The sequence below is a fragment of the Dasypus novemcinctus genome, chromosome 18 (assembly GCF_030445035.2).
Source record: "Dasypus novemcinctus isolate mDasNov1 chromosome 18, mDasNov1.1.hap2, whole genome shotgun sequence".
Taxonomy (NCBI): domain Eukaryota; kingdom Metazoa; phylum Chordata; class Mammalia; order Cingulata; family Dasypodidae; genus Dasypus; species Dasypus novemcinctus.
Window position 1 is genome coordinate 16,138,235 of NC_080690.1, and position 19,865 is coordinate 16,158,099.

General features: G+C 44.4%; 2 protein-coding genes across 5 annotated transcripts in view; both read right to left on the bottom strand.

Moving 5' to 3' along the window:
- VAC14 (VAC14 component of PIKFYVE complex) overlaps positions 1 to 8,309 on the bottom strand; it is a 114,544-nt gene extending 106,235 nt beyond the window's left edge. Inside the window, exon 1 of one of the 2 annotated variants that reach the window (XR_009181519.2) lies at positions 7,845 to 8,231. Coding sequence is in view for 1 of the 2 variants with exons in the window: in XM_058279748.2 (XP_058135731.1) it covers positions 7,845 to 7,948 (104 nt within the window). In the remaining variant the exon portion in view is untranslated. Of the gene's footprint in view, positions 1 to 7,844 lie in introns of both variants that reach the window. The other variant, XM_058279748.2, reaches the window with a different exon arrangement.
- A 6,319-nt stretch (positions 8,310 to 14,628) lies between these two features.
- The window catches only part of HYDIN (HYDIN axonemal central pair apparatus protein), a 516,844-nt gene continuing 511,607 nt past the window's right edge, over positions 14,629 to 19,865 (bottom strand). For all 3 annotated transcript variants that reach the window (XM_071209089.1, XM_058279757.2, XM_071209090.1), the window contains 2 exons: positions 17,110 to 17,334; positions 14,629 to 15,150 (listed from right to left, as the gene is read on the bottom strand). In XM_071209089.1, coding sequence (XP_071065190.1) covers positions 14,668 to 15,150; positions 17,110 to 17,334 — 708 coding nt within the window. In that variant the 3' untranslated portion in view covers positions 14,629 to 14,667. The remainder of the gene's footprint in view (positions 15,151 to 17,109; positions 17,335 to 19,865) is intronic.

Sequence of the window (19,865 nt, forward strand, 5' to 3'; positions counted from 1 at the left end):
TATTAAAAAAAAAGGAAAAAAAAACAAGTGTTGGAAAAGATGTGGAGAAAAAGGAATACTCATTCACTGCTGGTGGCAATGTAAAATGGTGTAGCCACTGTGGAAGACAGTTTGGCTGTTCCTCAGAAAGGCAAGAACAGAACTGCCATATGACCTGGCAATCCCACTACTAGGTATATACCCAAAAGTATTGAAAGTAGGTACTCGGACAGGTATTTGCACACTGATGTTCACAGTGACATTATTCACAATTGCCAAAAGATGGAAGTAACCCAAGTGTCCATCAACAGATGAACGGATAAATAAAATGTGATATATATACATATACAGCTGGTAAAAGGACTAAGTTCTGATACATACGATCACATGGATAAACCTTGAAGACATCATGTTGAGTGAAATAAGCCAGACACAGAAGGACAAATATTATATGATCATACTGATTTGAAACAATCAGAATAAGCAAACGCAGAGAGTCAGAATCTAGAATATAGGTTACCAGGGGAAGTGGTGGGGATAAGGAATTGGAAGTTAAGGCTTAAAATGCACAGGGTTCCTATTTGGAATGATGAAAATATTTTGGTAAAGGATTGTGGTGATGGTAGCACACTGTGAATGCAAGTAACAGCAGTGAAATACATACTAAATGTGATTAAAAGGGGAAATGTTAGATTCTATATATGGTAACAGAATAAAAATTTTTTAAATCCATGGAATTACAATACACAGTGAACCCTAATCAAATCATGGACTATACAGTAAAAGCATAAAAATGTGCTCTCATCAGTTGTAACAAATATTCCATACCAATGCAAGGTATTGGTGCTTGGGTGTTGTATGGGAATCTTTATTTGGGTTCTGTAAACCCAAACTTCTCTAATCATAAAACAAACAACTCAATAGTTCAAACTTTATCTGATCACTGAGCTCCAGGGACCTTCTCTACCCCCTCTCCAAACAGGTGAAGATGCATTTGTCAGGTGTTCTAATCCCACACACTTGCCGTTGGGTATGGTCAGGACCTACCTGCAGGACACCTACATATGATGATCTTTCAAACTCCAAGTTGAGCAATACCAGACACTGGGCACTGAGCCCACTCCTTCCAACAGTAAGACAGAGGTGGCCCTGCCCTCATGATGTCTGGCATGGTACCACCAGCAGAACTCACTGCATTTGTCAGACAGCCTACTGTCATCTCTCCCCCACATTAGACTGTGGGGTCCCAGAGAGGAGAGCCTGCGGTCTTTCCAACCTTGATTCATCAGGACCGAACAATGACTACATTCCCTGAAATACAGAACTCACAAAGCCTGAAACAGACATTTGAAACTCTTAGCCAAATTACCTTATCCTTTAGAAAACAGTGTGGTAATGTTGGGCAAGGCTAGGAGGTAAAAGCTCCAGGACTATGTGCAACAGGCTTATAACACCAGCCACCAGATCCTGAGAGTCCAGAGGGCCCTTCAGTGGGGCCAAGCACCCATCCTGCTGCATTTTCAGTTATCCTAAGGCCTATCATCAAGACAAAACAACCTATCATTAGAGGTTTAGTCCCTCATCGGAACATCATATGCAGCACTGGCCCTATCATCCAAAGATACACGGGCTCTGGAAAACTCCTGAAAGAGGCAGCTAAAACAACCACAGAGATGTCCAAGCATGCAATTCCTTTTTATATATGCACCCTTTTAGGTAGGGGAAATCATTTGCTGTAGCAGGGAACCCTTTCAAGGCAGGTGAACCTGCGTTTTCCTTCCAAGTTCTATCTGTGCAACCTTGGGAAGAATTACTGAACCTCTAGGAACTTGTTTCTTTCTGTAACTGTCAAACGGGGATAATGCCACCTAGCTCATAGGGCAGTCGTGTGGAATCAACGACACGAGCGGCACTCTCTATCCTTCTCCCCCAAGATGTGGCAGACAGTTTCATACACATGCAGTCCTGGGTTGCATTATCATCACAAGCTGCATTTAAGTTGGTACTTTCCAAGAAAAGACCAAAGCACACGTAACACCTCTCAACTTTTACTACCACTCCTTACCTTATACACTACTAAAGCTGACAACTTAAGAGAAAGTATGTGACTGGCAAGAAAGGCTGAGACCTCCACCTCCTTGAAAACCACAAACCAAACTCCTCTAATCTCTGTTCTTAGAATGCGCATCTCATTCTCTGGAGCTTGACTTTAAAAGGATCTCTAATAAAATCTTATTATGACAACTGGGCCCCAGGCTGACACAGAAACTATAGGCTTACGGATTGGTCTGGGGAGGCAAGGGGTAAACCTGATGGGCAGTCAGTCCTTCAGCCTTCTACTAACACCTGTGCCTGGCCTGGCAAGTATTGAGGAAGTGAAGATGAATAAAGCATGAACTGTGTCTTCAGGGGGCTTAAAGTCTAGGAGGGATGGCACATTTAGAAATGACAATATGGAGTTGTATGAGTTTTCTATTTGCTGCCGCCACAAATTACCACAAGCCTGGTGCTTGAAACAGCATACATTTATTATCTTAGTTTTGGAGGTCACAAGCTCAAAATGCGTCTCACAGGCTAAAACTGAGGTGTTGGAAGGGCTGCATTCTTTTCTGGAGGCTCTAGGGGAGAATCCATTTTCTTTCCTCTTCCAGCTTCTAGAGGCCACTCACACTCCTCGCCCTTGGCTCCCTTCCTCCATCTTCAAAGCCAGCGATGGCCAGTCAAGTCTTTCTCATGTCCCATCACAGTTGCACTGACCCCTCTGCCTCCCTTTGCACATTTAAGGAGTCTTGTGGTTATACTGGGCCCATGCAGATAACCCAGGATAATCTTCCAATTTTAAAGTCAGTTGATTAGCAACTTTAGTTCCGTCTGCTAACTTTAGTCCCACTGCCATGTAATGGAATGTACTTACAGGTTCAAGGGATTGTGACGCTGGCATGTTTGGGAGGCCATTATTCAAAATAACGACAAGAACAATACTGATGACTAACAATTACATAATGTGTACAACGTGCCCTGTATTTTCTTCAGCACTTTACAACATCAGTAATCAAGTAATCAAACTATCCTACGTGTACTCTTGTCTCCATTTTACAGATGAGGAAACTGAGGCAGAGAGAGGATAATCAGCTTGCGCAGTGTAACTCAGCTAGTAAATGGGAGACTGATTCCAGGGTCCTCTGGTTCCAGAGCCTGCTCTTAACCACTAGTCTATGCAGCTTTGGAAGAAACGGTGATGCTCCAGGGAGGGGCACTACAGGTCACTTACCTCCATCTGGACTAAGTACTTTCATTTCTGGAGCACGTGAGCTGACTCAGCCAAGACTCTGACTTTTCTTTTACAGGGTGTCTGTCATCTGTGTTGTGGTTGTGGGCCACTTTGTCCAGGCTGAATGATGACTATATTCAAACATCTGACTGCTTTTTATACATCATGCACACGTAGAAAGTGCTTAGACAGGCAAAATGCTGGTGAAGCACAGATCAGTAGTCGGTTCCTGCCCCTAGAGTAATCTGTGAAACATATATTCTGAGGAATAGCTTAAACTAGGCATTCCTCATTTCGGTTAGGACTGTAGAAGACTAGAAACTGTGTAGGGTCTTCTAGGCCAGCGCTTCTCAAATTTTAACATGCATGCAAATTAACTGGGAATCTTGATAAAATGCAGATTCTGATTTCGTAGGTCTGAAATAGGGCCTGAAAGAATCCTACCAAGTTCGAAGTGATGCCAATGCTACTGGTCAGTGAAACACACTTTGAGTAGTAAGATCCTTAGGCTGTGATGCTACTTCCCCACTGAAACTGCAGGGTTATTCATTCATTCAGACAACAAATGCCAAATGCCTCCCAGCACTTAAGGGACTCTGCTCTCCTGGCACTCACAGTCCCAGTTAGAGCCTTAGGGAATTTCTCTGAATTCCACCAATCAAGGGCAATGTTGAATACAAAATGAATCCCATCAAAGACAAAATCCTAGGAGATACAACTCTGCTTAGGCTCAGGGTCCCGGGGGCACATGGCTAGTCCAAAGATTCAAGTCTACAGAGTATACACCAACCCCAGTGCCAACCACAGGTTCAGTAAAAGTGACAGAAGAGGCATGTGTAGAAAGGTCACACTCAGGAACATAAATTACAAAGTAGGGCCCACTGACAAGGCACTGAACTTCAGAGCCAACTGCCATGACCACAGAACCTGTGTGTCTCCATCGCCCTCAGGAGTACCACTACCTGGGGTTGCAGCTACTTTGGCTGTGTCTGGCATCCTGCTGTGGTGTGCATAAGGGTGACCCTCTGATGACCTCCTGACTCTTTTTTGAAGATTCCTAGTCATATAAACTCATTGTCTTTACCATTTCCTCCTTTTATTCAAGGTCCTTTTCTAGTTGAATCATCAGTTAGTGATAGGTAGTAATCCCTCAGCACCAGTTAAGCTAACAGAGAAGTGAAGGTGGTCAACCACCATGACACCAGGGAACCGAGAGTGCCTACAACTATAAGGAGGAGAATTGCACCCACCAACCATGTGGGATCTAAGCCCCCTCTCAATACAGAGGTGGAGTGGATATCACTATTCCAGGTCCACAGGATGGAGGAATAAAATATGGATTAGAGTGTACTTACTGGTATTCTACTATAGAACTATTATGACTAGTCATGGAAGAAACTGTAACATTGATCTGGAGAAAGTGGCCACAGTAGTTGCTGAGGGCAGGGAGAGGGAAGAAGAGATGTGATGTGGGGCCATTTTCAGGACTTGGAGTTGTCCCTAAATGATATTGCAGGGATAGATGCTGGACATTATATATCCTTCCATGACCCACTGAATGAACTGGGGGAGAGTGTAAATTACAAATTAAACTATAATCCATGCAGTGCTCCAAGATGTAGTCATCAAATGCCATCAATGTGCCACAATGATGAAAGAAGTTTTGATGTGGGAGGAGTGGGGTGGGTGGGGTGTGGGGTATATGAGAACCTCTTATATTTTTTAATGTAACATTTTTTGTGATCTATTTATCTTCAAAAACAAACAAACAAACAAAAAAGACAAAATCCTTATAAAACAGTCTGCAGTGCAAGAGTACTTGCACAGGTATACCGCTGGTAACAATGAAAAGATGAATACTCAAGGACTTAAAAGATGTCTCAAGCTACTATAAGTCTGGTATTCCTGAGAATCTGAGTAGATAATGGACAAAACTGGGTTTCGGTGCAGCTTCAAAACCAATGAGGGGCAGCAGAGTTGCAACTCTTACTCTCTGGTTCGTTGGACTTACCCAGGTCAGCTAACAGGGAGGTGAAGATGGTCAACCACCACACCAGGGAATCAAGAGTGCCTACAACTGCAAGCAGAAGAATTGCATCCATCATCTAAGTCCCCTCTTGATCAAGAGGTGGAGTGGACATCACCATTCCAGGGTCCACAGAATGGAGGAATAAAATATGGATTAGAGTGGACTTACTGATATTCTACTATAGAACTATTGTGACTAGTAATGGAAGAAATTGTAGCATTGATGTGGAGAAAGTGGCCACGGTAGTTGCTGAGGGCAGGGAAAGGGAAGTAGAGATGAGATGTGGAGGCATTTCTGGGATTTTATGTTGTCCTAAATGATACTGCAGGGTGAGATGCTAGACTTTATATATCCTGTCATAACCCACTGAATGTACTGGGGGAGAGTGTGAACTACAGAGTAAACTATTATCTATGTGGTGCAGCAGTGCTCCAAAATGTGTTCACCAAGTGCGATGAGTGTGCCACAACGATGGGGGAGGTTGTTGGTGTGGGAGGTGTGGGGTGGGGAGGTGGGGGGGGGGATATGGGAACCTTTTTTATGTTTTTTAATGTAACATTTTTTGAGATGTATATATCTTCAAAAAATACAACTTACAAAAAAGATGGGGGTGGGGGGGTGGGGAGTGGGTTACATGGGAACCACTTAATGTTTTTTAATGTTTAACGTTCCTTGTGACATATTAACTTTAATGAAAAAGAAAAGAAAAAAAGAAAAAAAAACCCAAAACCAATGAGGGGTTATGGTAGGTTGACGTGGAGGCACGTCTATGAGATATCTCTGGGTTCACCAAGTACGGCAATACTCATCTTCAAGGCTCACCAGCATTATAGTGAGCCAGGATGTAAGCAAGCAGCAGTAGGAAAAAAGCGTTGTCAAGAAAGCGGTGCCTGATGAGAGAAGCAGCTAGATCAGGGGTTCTTAACCTTTTTTGTTCCGTGGATCCCTTTGCCAGCCAGGTGAAAACCATGGTCCCCTTACTAAGTCCAGACTATACCATGTGTTATTTAATAAATATATCACACCCACAGCAACACGACCCCACGAGAATAAAACTTTTTTGAATTTCAATTCAAGCTCATGGACCCCTTGTTAAGAACCCCTGAGTGAGGTGGTTTTGGATATACTGAATGGATAGACCTGAATGGGAGGGGACTTCAGAGGTTCTCTCGGCAAAATCCACACCCTTTAGTTAAGAGAAAACTAAAATCTGAAGCATCAAGTCAATGGTTCTCAACTGGAGGCAATTTTGTTCCCCAGTTGATATCTGACCAAGTCTGAAGATATTTTTGGTTGTCACAATTGATGGGATGCTACTGGCATCTAGAGGCCAAAGATGCTGCTAAAAACCCTGAGGTGCACAGGACAGTTCACCACAACAAAGAATTATCTGTCCCAAAATATCAATAGTGCTAAGATTAGGAAACTGTGATTAAGGAACTTGCCGAAGGTCAAAATACAAGTGTCATAACATGGACTAAATTAGAACTGTCCAATAGAACTTTCTGCAATGATGGAAATGTGCTATAACCTGTGCTTTGCAACATTTGAAATATGGCTAGTGCAACTGAGGAAGTGAATTTTTATTTATTTATTTATTTTAGGAGGTACAGGGGACTGAACCTGGGACCTCATTCATGGGAAGCAGGTTCTCAAACACTAAGCTCCATCCGCTACCAACAGGAAGTGAATTTTAAAATCTTACTTTATCTTTAATAATTCAAATTTCAAGAGCCACACATGGCCTGAGGCTACCCTACTGGACAAGGAAGAACTAGAATCCCTATTTCCTGACTCCCAGCCTGGTGCTCATGCAGTTTCACAGCCTGTTTCTTTCCACACTTTTGAAATCACCACCTACCTTACTTTATAACAAAGACTTAGCTGGGAAAAAAAAGTAAAATAATAATAATACAAATATTAATAAAACATTCCTTGTAAAGGCTCCATTTTCTACATAGGGAAATGAAGCAAAATGTCCAATCTTGATCACACACACACTTATTAAGACTGAAGAAACAGAAAGGTCAGAGTATTCCTACTTCCACTTGCCGATGATGTGAGAAAGAAAACATACAATCCTCTACCTAAGTCTTGCGATCATGAGGTTTTCTCCAAGATCAGTCCCTTTCACATCTCAGAACATGGCTTAGAAACCAGTCGGGTTAACATCACTAGCAATTCTCAAGCTTTTTCCCATCACAGAGGCCACTCTCCTTTTTGCTGGTTTTGGAGACCACTCTGAGACTCACCATGTGCCTGGCAGTGGGCTAAGCACTACACACTGTGTCATTTCACTCCCACTGCAGCCCTTTGGGCACCAGGGAGTTAAAGAACTTGGCCTCAGTCACACAGTCAGGAGCAAAAGCTGGGAATCCCAGATGTGACTCAAAATCTGCTCTTAAGCACTGCGCTCACGGCCTGAAACCTGGAAAAGCCGTAAAGGGAAAGCAATACTGGCCGTAAAGGCGTGAGGAGTCCCCACGGGAAGGGAGCAGTGAGAGGCTGCATAACCCGGGCAGGTCCGGCTCCGTACCCCACGCCCGGGTGCCAGGGGGCTCTTACTTCTCGATCTCCAGCGCTGCCACCTTCCGCTTCTCGTAGAGCTTGTCACTGAGGGCGCGCACAATGTTGGGTGTGAGCGGTGCGAAATCCTTCTCGGGGTTCATGGTGGCAGCTCCGGGCGCGCCCCGGACCCCGCGACTCCTCAGCTCGCGGCCACCCGGACGGCGCCGGGGCCAGGGGAGTCTGCGGTTCCGTGCTGCCCTCGGCGCCGGCTCATGGAACACGCCGCCCCGGGCCCGCCTGTCGCGCTCCGCCGCCACGCGCCTTCTCGGAACCCAAGCCCGGAACCCCGCGCCCGTACACCCGCCCCCCGCCGCCTAACGGCTCACGAGACCCGCTCCCGCCCCGCACCGGCAGTACTCATGGGGCCGCAGCCATGTTACTCGGGTCACATGATTCCACACCAGCTTCCGCCTGTCGTCGCGAAGGCCCGCCCCTCGCTAGGCACGCCCCCGCACGCAGGCCGCAGGTGCATTGGCCACGCCCCCATAGGTTCCACTTCCTCCTGGTACACCTCCCCGCGCTGCTTCCGGTACCCTCAGTCTGGTGTGAGACGTGCTTTGTGCAAATGTATCGCGGTCAGTTGCTGGCACGTAGTGGGCCCTCTGTAGCCATTCGGGAGACGAAGGATGCTCTTGGGCAGAATTTATTCAATATTTTCTGAATGAATTAATTTATTCATTCAGTCACGTACTAATTAGTTTCCCCAAATGGGTTAACAAGTCATGATTGTCTCCATATCCTAGTCACTTGTTTCATTATTTAATATTTCTCTCACGTCAACTGATTTTAAAAAACTTAAATTCCTACTTTAGCTTTGTCTTTGCCATAAAATCATAGGTTTGATGAGCTATAGTTTTTCTGATGTTAAAAGAAATCCTCGATTAAAAACAATACTGCCTGCCTACCACCTAAACTATCAGGTACCGACAGCGGCTGTCACCCCAGCATATGTAAATCGGGGTGTGTTTGCTGTGCTCTGATACTTAAGAGGGCTGGGGTACAGGTAGTGGAATCCCAGATCTGCCGTGCGCGGGTTGCCAGACGACCCACTGCAAAGAATATCCTGCAGAGTGCTCAAAGAGTCACACTAACTGTTGGAACAGAAACGGAAGCTATGTGGTAAAATTTTAAAATGGAATTTGTGGACGTAGTGTGGCTATTGGTGCAATATCAGGGCGATGCAGCAGAGTTCCTTATGGTAAAATTCCAGAGACAGGGGCTTAGAACAAGGGCTGAACCATAGTGGAGCTCAAAGCATATGAAACATGAACGGTTTTAGAACTCACGGTGGTACCTTTCTCTAATGAATGAGATTTACACACATAAAGCTTATAACAATCTTGAAAACGGAGTATTATCTGCAATTCATAGGTCAGAAACAGGGATGAGAATGACGGGTTATGGTAGATTGAATTCTCAGATGAACCCCAAGATTCTCACCCCTTTGTTTGTAGCTCTATATAAATCTGTCCCTGTATGAGCAGGACTGATGAGTATGATGAGATATTACTCTCTTAATTAAGTTATATGGCAGAAGGGATTTTGCAGATGTAACTAAGGTCCCTAATCAGTTGATTTTGAGTTAATTAAAAGGAAGATTATCCTGGGTAGGCCTGGTCTAATCAGGCAAGTCCTTAAAAGAGATTAGAAAATATTTGAAGTAGAAGAGAAATTCTCCTGTTGGCTTTGAAAGAGCAAACAGCATGTTGTGAACTGCCTATGGAGAGGGCCATGTGATCAGGACCTGAGAACAGATTCTAGTAACTGAAAGTTGCTAGAATCTTTCAGAGTCCCTTTTTCACAGTTACCAGGAAAATGGGGACCCCAGTCGACAAACTGAGGGACTTGGAAGCAGATCTTTTTCTAGTTGAGCCTCCAGATGAGGCTGCAGCTGACTGACACCTGATGCCAGCCTTGTGAGACACTGAGATGAGACCCAGATTAACCCACGTTGGGCCGCTGACCATGGAAACTGTAAGATAATCAGTGTTGTTTTAAACACTGCCAAACTTGTAATGTTATGCTGCCACAGAAAATTAATACAGAAGTTACTCCAAACTCAGTAAGTCATGGAGGAATTGGGTCTAGAAAAATCCTTGACAAATATACTTTCATTTACTGGTGGGTTTTTCTCAAGTCTTAAAATCTTCTCCCAACCTATTCCAGTAAATGAAGGCAGTTTCACCAACATTCTGAAAATGGTCCCCAAAATAGATTTATCATGAAAAAATGTATTGTTTGTTTCCTCCCATTCTCTTGATACCAGGTAGCACTGCCAAAAAACATTTCCAAATGTCCTGCAAAGTTTGTCTTAGGGTTTTGATGAGGATTGATGCAAAACAATGAAAAAAATTAAATCAACAAGAATGACTTGGATTGATTTCTCCAATGTGTTTTAATTTCCATTGGACCCATATCTAATATAATATTTCATCTGTTTCTTTTGCTTCTTGGTTTGACTTTTTCATAAAGGTAGCTAGAATTTCCCAAGGGTTATAATGTGATACAGTTTTTAATAAATTAAACAGTAGGATTTAAATTTTTTTTTTTTTTTTTTTTTTTTTACCATAAGGAGCTCTTTCCTCCTGAAATTACATTCTGGATTAGGTTGCTAAGAAACCAGTTTCTTACTAAAGGCCCAAACCAATGGTATGCCTAAATTTTAGGTCAGATCCTGGAAAGAAGTAATTTTGTTTTTCTGATATCTTGGAAAGTGCAAACTAATCAAGATCCTTCATGCATGATTGAACTGGCATTGGTGTTGGGAATAAATCCCAGGTGCCACCTTCTACACACTCCCTTCTCCTCTGGCGTTGGTGGCCCAGTTCAGCCAGGCCTGCCGTGCTTGACCTTCCTAGACCTGTGCATAGGCCTGGCTGCACACTGGCCATCATTTCACAGCTGTAATTCAGCTGTGTGATGCCTAGTTGTGATCACATAAGTCATGGGCATTGTCGCAAGATGATGCTGGTGACACTGTAAGACATTGGACTCAAACCCTAAATTGTGCAGAGCAGTTTCTCCAGCAGCATAACTTTTTTTTTTTTTTTTTTTGCTGGAGTTTCAGGGCAACACAGCTGAGAAGTCTAGGAGGCTTGGGGCATCCCACACTTGGAATTTCTTAAGACTTGGCCGGCCATCACCGATGTCACTATATCACCACCCCCAACTTGAGCTTGTCTTTCGCCAAGAATTGGGAATGTTCAGAAAGCCATGCTCACCAGGGCCTCTGTGTCGGACAATGTCAGCAATGCCATTATACCATACCTCATGGCAGCCCTGACGTTTTTCTGGATGTCCCCAGTGAGATGACTTTTTCAAATGTAACTTCCATAAGCTTGTGTGAGAGTGGTTATTTTTGCCAAACCTCTAGCCCCGTCCTCTATTTTTTTAAAAAAAAAGATTTATTGATTTCTCTCCCCATCCTCCCCCACCCCCCACCCCAGTTGTCTGTTCTCTGTGTCTATTTGCTGTGTGTTCTTCTTTGTCCACTTCTGTTGTTGTCAGCAGCACAGGAATCTGTGTTTCTTTTTGTTGCGTCATCTTGTTGTGTCAGCTCTCTGTGTGTGCAGCGCCATTCCTGGGCAGGCTGCACTTTCTTTCGCGCTGGGCGGCTCTCCTTACGGGGCGCACTCCTTGCCAGTGGGGCTCCCCTGCGCGGGAACATCCCTGCGTGGCACGGCACTCCTTGTGCGCATCAGCACTGCACATGGGCCAGCTCACCACGGGTCAAGGAGGCCCGGGGTTTGAACCTTGGACCTCCCATGTGGTAGAAGGATGCCCTAACTGATGTCGGCTATGGGTGGGAAGCTCTTTGTCTCTTCGGAGATAACCTGTCTGTCCTGACTTCTGGGTGTAGGACGTGAGAGGCTGCAGTCCTGCTCTTGGTGACCATGGCAACGACCCCAGTCCCAGGAGGCCATTTAGCAATGCAAATTCTATATACATACCAGTCAGTCCAGGGAATCTCTGATGGTGGTGATGCCGAAACTTAAGGGAACTTGGACTTGGCCTTGAGTGGGAAATATAGCCTGTGCATAAATTCAAAATCATCTAATTCTGTATCCAAGTGTGCCTAGTCTCTAGAAATCCAGTTAAGTGATACGGGCTTTGAATGTTCAAAAAGGATGTAAGACTGAATGTGTATTCAAAGTTGCATCCAGACAGAATGTGGGCAAGATGCTAATTAAAGCTCACCTGAAATGTGGGCGATATGTTAATTCAAAATCTACCGGGTACTCAGGCAAAGACTTAACTAACAAAGAAAGTAGTTTTCTTTGATAAAAGCACCATTTGACTCCCCACCCTGTATAAAAGGAACTTGAAAATCTTGTTCCGGTCTCGGGTTTGAAACCGAAAGCTCCCATCCGGCTGTTCGTCAATAAATCATTTTTCCTTCTCAAAATCATTCCTGAGTCCTGGCCTTTCTATATGCAAATAATTGAACCTCTCTCAACTTCTACAACATAACCACTGGGCCAAGTCCACTTCCCCCCAGTCCTCAACTGAACTACTTCACCATTCCAAATATGTCAATACAAAACTATTTTTTATTGTCTTTTTGAGGTCAAAGGGAGTGTGAGAACATCCTGGGAGAAGTAGATGTACCCAGTTTCAAGTCATCCTGGGAAGGGCTTCATGATGGGGCAGGAACTGAGCTGGGCTCTTGGTCCGTCAGAGGAAGCGTCTTCCTCCTCTGGACCTGGGAGGACTTAGGCTCTAGACTCAGAGTCTTGGAGAAACCTGGAACAGGTATGAGGTGGGGCAGGGGGTGGAGGGAGGCGGGGGGTGGGGTGGGGTGGGCATTGTTCCTGGCCTCTCGGAGGCAAGCAATAGTACCGTTTTGCTAGCGGTGACACAAGGAAGTTGCCAGTTTCTGGAGCAGCCAGTGTCTAGGGCAGTGGTTGGGAGCCCTGCAGCCTCAGGGGAATGAACTCTAGCCCTGTCAGCTTGCCAGGAACTTGTTAGAAATGCAAATTCTTGGCCCCACCCAAGTCTACTGAATCAGACAGTCTGAGAGTGGACCCCCACCACCTGTGATTTAACAAGACCACCAGGTGATCCTGATATACAGGGAAATTTGAGAAGTGCTGGGTTGTAGAGACTCTATTCGCTAGCTGTGTCACTTGCTCTTTGATCTCCTCATTCTCTTGGATTGCTCACCTAACCACTGGGTCAATCTGTCGTCTAGCCCTTGGGCTCTACATATCAGTGGCATCTTTAGTAATTACAAAAATAAGTTGTCTGTTAAGCATAGGTCTGAGTTTACAAATCCTTTTTAGAAAAAGAAAAAACTTAATTTGGTACCAGCTGTGTGTAGAGTGCTCTGGGTTGAGGTTGTGGGAAGATAAAATAGAAGATCACCATCCACAAAAACTTCACCTCAAATGCACATAAAGAGCAGTTGAAACGCAGATTGCTGGGCTGTGACTCTGGAGTTTCTGACTCAGTAGGTCTGGGGTGAGGCCTGAGAATGTACATTTTAAACAAATTCCCAGGTGACACTGATGCTTCTGGTCTGGGTCCAGGGACCATTTTGGAGAACCACTTCTCTAGAGCATCCTTCCCCTAGCAGCCACATTCTTCAGTGCCGCCCCCTTCTCTTACAGATGGGTTCTGAGTGGCCCTTCGTCACTGGAGTGTGTCTGCAGAAGCAAATTCACTCCAGGGCCAGCCTTTAACCATCGTTATTTCAAAATATACTTTTATGGCGCCAATGGATAAGTGCAGGGGAGGAGGGGGCTGGCTGGGTCGTGTTTCTGGCCCAAGGGACGTGCCCCGATAGTCCCTTGGGAGCAGGCATCCCATAGTGCTTTCCTTTTGACACTGCTGAGCTCGAGAAAGACACTGAGTCACACTTTGTGTGCACAACATAGCTGTAGTTTAAACAGGCCAAACTGGGACGTGGGCCTCCTCCCCGCCTGGAAGAAGCTGCTTGACCCGGCGCAGCACAAATGGCTGGAAGGTGTGTGAGCTGTAGCACTGGTCCCCAACCCTGCTGCACAAGGTTTCAAAAAATATGCCACATCCCTCTCCCAGACCAGTGAAATCATAACTGGGGGAGGGCGTTTCTAATCAGAATCAGGTGATTCTGAGATGCAGCTGCCTTGAGAATCCCTGCTTTGCAGGCTGATGGCTGTGCACGGGGGTGGGGGTGACAGTGGTGGGGGGCTGGGATTGCTATTAGCACTTCTCCAGGACTTGGCTTTCAGCAGGAAATTTCTTTGGGAAACAGCAATGGGATTCAGAGACGGATGGTATGAAAACCGGGAGAAAAAGTGAAGGGGAGCGTCCCCGGCCCCCTCCCTGCCACGGCTGCCTGTCACCTGTTCATCGCTTGGAAAAGTCACTGTTTGGCTTTTATGTGAAAGCAGAATAAAAGACGACCTCAAAATAGAGCTTTGTCCAAGAGCTCTTTAAACCATTGTGGATTTTAAAAGAAACGGCTGTACCCCAGCACCAGGCGCTGCTGGATGCTGTGTGACGTAAGTGGGATACCTGTGTCCTCTTGATAAAAGTGGGGATTCTTACAGAGTACTGCTTTGGGGAATCTTAAGAAACTGATTTCTGAGGTTCACAAGGAGCCAGTGTTTTACTCAAATATAGGTATGTTGTATGCAGCTCCTGTTTAATATGCAATCCCCATATTTCATATATATGCTGGGAAAATGAATACTGTAGAAATATCTGTTCTTTTGATCGAAGGAAGAGGAGGAAACAGTACTTTTAAGGTTCTTCTTTCTTTCTCTATCCCTCTTTAGGCTAGGACAATACACAGATCTGAGGCTGAGGAGGTGGCTTTTTATTGGCCCTGGTTACACTATGGGGTGATCCCCTTCAGGTAATAAATCCATTTAATTCCTGTTTCGCTGCCTTCCCCTGGAGGGCAGGACACAATCAGCTTGGTGGTGATGGGTGTTTTGCTGCCCGAGGGGTTTCCTTCAAAGTAGACTGTGATGTTGTTGATCTTCTTGGGCCTCACGGAGTCTACAGCACGCACGGTGAAGGCTGGGTTCTCCACGATGAAGGAAAAGGTCACCGTGTGATAGAAAACATTCTTGAAGGGAATGATTATGCTGTACCCTGCTCGGATCTGGAAGGGACCCTGGGGCTTGGGGGGCAGGGCCATTCCAAAGAGGGGGATGGTGTACTCCCCGCCCATAAGTGAGGACAGGGTCAGGAGGCCTCTGGTCTCACCCAGGTGGCTGGGCTCGAAGATGACTTCCACATTGACTTCAGTGCCTCCCTGGGCTCCTGGGGCCGCGTTGATGACTTTTTCTGTGTGGAAGTCTGCACAGTCGATCTGAAAGGGGAACACATATGCTCAGCTCACACAGGGTCCCGAAATGGGTGTCGGGAGCCCAAGGCCAGCCCCGGCCCTGCCACTCACCAACACCAAGCAACTTATATTTGTATGAGGCTGGGCAAGTTATAAAGCTGTGGTCCTATAACTATCTTTTTTTTTTTTTAAGGGTTTATTTTTTATTTATTCCTCTTCCCTTTCCCCATTGCCCCCCCTCCCCCCAAGTTGTCTGCTTTCTGTGTCCATTCCCTGTGTGATTTTCTGTGTCCACTTGTATTCTTGTCAGTGGCACCCAGAATCTGTGTCTCTTTTTGTTGCGTCATCTTGCTGCGTCAGCTCTCTGTGTGTGTGGTGCCACTCCTGGGCAGGCTGCACTTTTTTCATGCTGGGTGGCTCTCCTTATGGGGTGCACTCCTTGCGTGTGGGGGACACCCCTGTGTGGCACGGCGCTCCTTATGCACATCAGCACTGTGCGTGGGCCAGTTCATCACATGGGTCAGGAGGCCCTGGGTTTGAACCTTGGACCTCCCATGTGGTAGGTGGATGCCCTATCCGTTGGGCCAAATCCACTTCTCTATAACTATCTGGAAAAGCACGGATCCACAATTGTTATCCCTATTTTACTACAAAGAAACTGAAGCCCAGAGATGTTAAATCAGTTGCCCAAAGACGCACAGCTAGATTAAGTGCTACTCCCTCCTATCCGGTCATTGGCACTGCTCCCCCACATCCAGTTTCTGGTCCCTTGTGAGTGGCTGGGACTACTTTTGGGCAATTGGTTGTGAACAGAAGTTATAGGTGTCACTTCCACACTAGAGCATTTAATTGCTAGTATAAGACCCCCAGTGTCTTCTCCCTTCTCTGGTAATGTGGCTGGAAACATTTGAGATGGTGGTTGCCTGAGGGAGTGCCAGGAGCTGAGTGCCCTGCTAACCCTAACTGGACATAGAGCACAAATGAGAAATAAACCTTTGTTGGTTTAAGTCACTGGGATATCATAGTTGTTGTGACAACAAAACCTTGCTCATCCTGACTGAGATAACTGATCAAGGGCCCCTGCCTCTTCACTATGGCCATGGGACCCCTGATTTTAGCCGGGCCCGTGGCTACATTTCCTAGCTCCCTTTGCAGCTAGACATGGCCCTGGGAAGTTTTGTTTATGGGATGTGAGGGGAAGTGACATATGTACCCTCCCTCATTTCCCTCTTGCAGCTGGCTGGAAGTGGACATCATGGTAAGCCATCTTGGTCCACATGGACCAAAGCAACTTTCTGTTAAGGGCCGAGCATCAGGACAGAAGGAGCCTGGATGCTTGACACCATGGAGCTGCCAGGATAGCCCTAATTGCTTATGCCCAGACTTTTACTTGAGAGAGGAATAAACATCTATTTTTGTTTTACTTTGGGTTTCTGTTTCAGTAGTTAAACCCATATCCCAAATGATATAATAGCTATTATATAGGGAGTATTTACTATAGACCAGGCACTATGAAAACTGCTTTATCTGCATTTAAAAAAAAAATCCTCACAGCAATTTTACGAGGTCAGGAGCATTTTCTCTATTTATAGATAAACTTAGAGAGCTTCAGTAAGTTATGCACACAAAGAGTAAGTGGTGAAGGCAGGATTCAAATCCAGGTTTGTTAGATTCTGTAACGATCCTCATGACGTCTAATAGTTTCCCTTTCTAGACTATTGCACATGCTGTGGGAAGCAAAACTCCCCTGCTTCCAGCTGTTTAAGCTAGAAAGTCAATTAGGGAAGGATCCAGGCATGATTCTGTTTGTTCTTGTTGGGAGTTTCCAGGCTAGACTCAGGCCGCCAACGCTGGTGCCACTATGACAAAGAAGCACTCAGCTCACTGAGTTTCAGATTTCTGTACCCTCTGCACCTTCCTCTCATTATTTTTGAACCCAGACGTCTGGCAAGGGAAGGGCAGAGGGTGGGGCAGGATGCTCACCCTGCAGAGGTATTCTGTCTTCTGCCGGGTGTAATTGGTAAACTTGGCAAAGATGCTCTGGCTGCTGCCAAGAACAGTCTGGAAGTATACAGGCTTTTCAGGCAGTGCTGGCATGGCCTTCAGATTGAGCTCATACTGGTAGTAACCCAAATCACTGTTGTGCAAAGTTAGTCTCCCGAAGATTTCTCCAGCCTTCAGGGGCTGGAATTCAAATGAGAGTGTGCCCTGAAAGAGAAGATGGAGGATCTTATCATGCTGAAAGTCCGACCCATCCCTTGCCTTCCAGTGACCTGCCCAAAGTGTCATAGCAGAAGTGCTTCACGAGTAATTGCTCACACTGACCTCGAGTCCAGGGACCCTCTGCCCAAACAGCCTTCCTTCTCTCCCTTGCAGCTCTCCCAGCTTCTCTCTATCCAGATATAGAAACACCTGGGCTTTTTTTTTTTTTAATTAAAAAATAGGTACTGGATTCCCTGCTGAGAAGCATGCTTATGGAGCTGGGATGGGAAGGTTGAAGCTCAGGCAGCTCCTTCATTATTCATAGCCAATGTCAGTCCAGCTCCCTGGTCTCTGCCTTCATTTGGGGGAGGTTTTGTCCTTCCTACTACTACACACAACAAAACAAGAGCCAGAATATTGCTTATAGATTCAAAACAAGGCAAACAATTCAAATGCCCAGCTGTAGGATTGGTTAAAGAAATCATAGTTTACCCACCTCAGTGGAATATTATGAAGCCATTAAAAAGGATGAGCTAGAGCTATAAGCATGGAAAGGAGATATGTTGGTCATACCGTAAGTGGAAGAAAGGAGGTTGCAGAAAAGTGTACAATGCATGAGCTCATTTTTGTAGCGAAGAATATGTCTATGTGTATATATAAGAGACTGTAAGGATGGATACCACACTGTTACAGGTGCTTATCTCACGGTTGGGGATCTGGGATTATGGAGCACTTTTACTTTCTATTTCATGTATTTTTATATAATTAAAATTTTGTTTTTACCCTGAGTAGATATGTAACTAGTTCTTCTTATTGAAAAATATCAGAATTAAAAGAGCATATCACTAAAGTTGTTGTAGATGCTTAACAGAAAAGAACACAGTCCATAGTCTAAAAATTTATATGAAATGGACAAATGTATAAACAGTTATAACATACAGAAACAGACTCAAGAAGATCGATAACCTATATAATCCTGTAAACATTAAAGAAATTGAATTAATAGACAAAAATCATTCTGGGATCATGAAGCTTTATTTGTAAATTCTACCAGACAATGAAGGATGGAAAAATGCTACTCTTCCACAAATTCTTCCAGAGGAAAATAAAAGAGGAGGGGAACCACCCTAACTAGCATAACCTTGATACCAAATACCAACAAGAATACCTGGAGAAAGAAAAGTTGGATGCCAGTTTTGCCTGAACACAGATACCAATCTTCTAATAAAAATGTTATCCAAGTGAATCCAGTAATACATAAAAAAGCGATTATGACTAAGTTGGGTCTATTCTATGACTGTGAAGTTCGTTAACATGAGAAAACCGAATCCATCTTCACATTGGCAGATTAAAAGAACAAACACATGAGCACCTTGAAAGATGCAGGATCCATTCATGTCTTTTTTAAAGCACTTAGCAAATGAAGAATAGAAAGGGACATATTTAATCTGATAAAGGGTATGTATAAGAAACCTTTAATAAACATCATGATATACAGCAAAACTCTGAAAGCATTCTCTTCCAAATCAGGAACCAGGCAGGGATGCCCTCTATCATCATACTATTCACTATTGTTCTGGAGGTCCTTCATTGTGCTATAAGGCGTGACAAGGAAGTTAAACGGAAAAGGTTTAGAAAAGAAACTTAAGAAAATTATTTGGCTGCCTACATTGGTGCTGCTGGGAGCAACTTCCCATCCCGAGAAGTAACAGGGGACTTTTAATTTTATTTTTGTATTAGAGGGGTTGTGGGTATACAGAATAATCATACATAAAATACAGAGTCCCCATATACCACCCTATTATCAACACCTTGCATTAGCATGGTACATTTGTTATAATTTATGAAAGAACATTTTTACAATTGTATTATTACTTACATTTCATCCTTTACATTAGGGTTTACTGTTTGTGTTCTCTAGTCCTATTTTTAAAAAAGTTTATTCTAGTAACATATGTACAATGTAAAATTTCCCCTTTTAACCATATTAAAATATATAATTAACTGCTACCATTATCACCATCTATTACCAAAACTTTTCCAGCAACGCAGATAGAAACTTTGTACAATTTAACTATCAACTCCCCATTCCCCACCTCCACTCCAGCCACTGGTAACCTATATTCTAGTTTCTGACTCTATGACTTTGCTTATTCTATTTCATATCAGTGAGATCATACAATATTTACCCTTTTATATTTGGCTTATTTCATACAACATGGTGTCTTCAAGGTTCATCCATGTATCAGAACTTTATTCCTTTATATAGCTGAATAATATTCCATTGTGTGTATATACCACATTTTATTTATCCATCCATCAGGTGATGGACACTTGGGTGGCTTCCATCTTTTGGCAGTTATGTATAATGCTGCCATGAACATCAGAGTGAAAGTATGTTTGAGTCTGCTTTCAATTCTTTTGGGTATATACCTAGAAGGTGGATAGCCGGGTCATATGGTAATTCTATACCTGACTTTTTGAGGAACCACCCATCTGTCTTCCACAGGAGCTGTACAATTTTACATCACCAATAA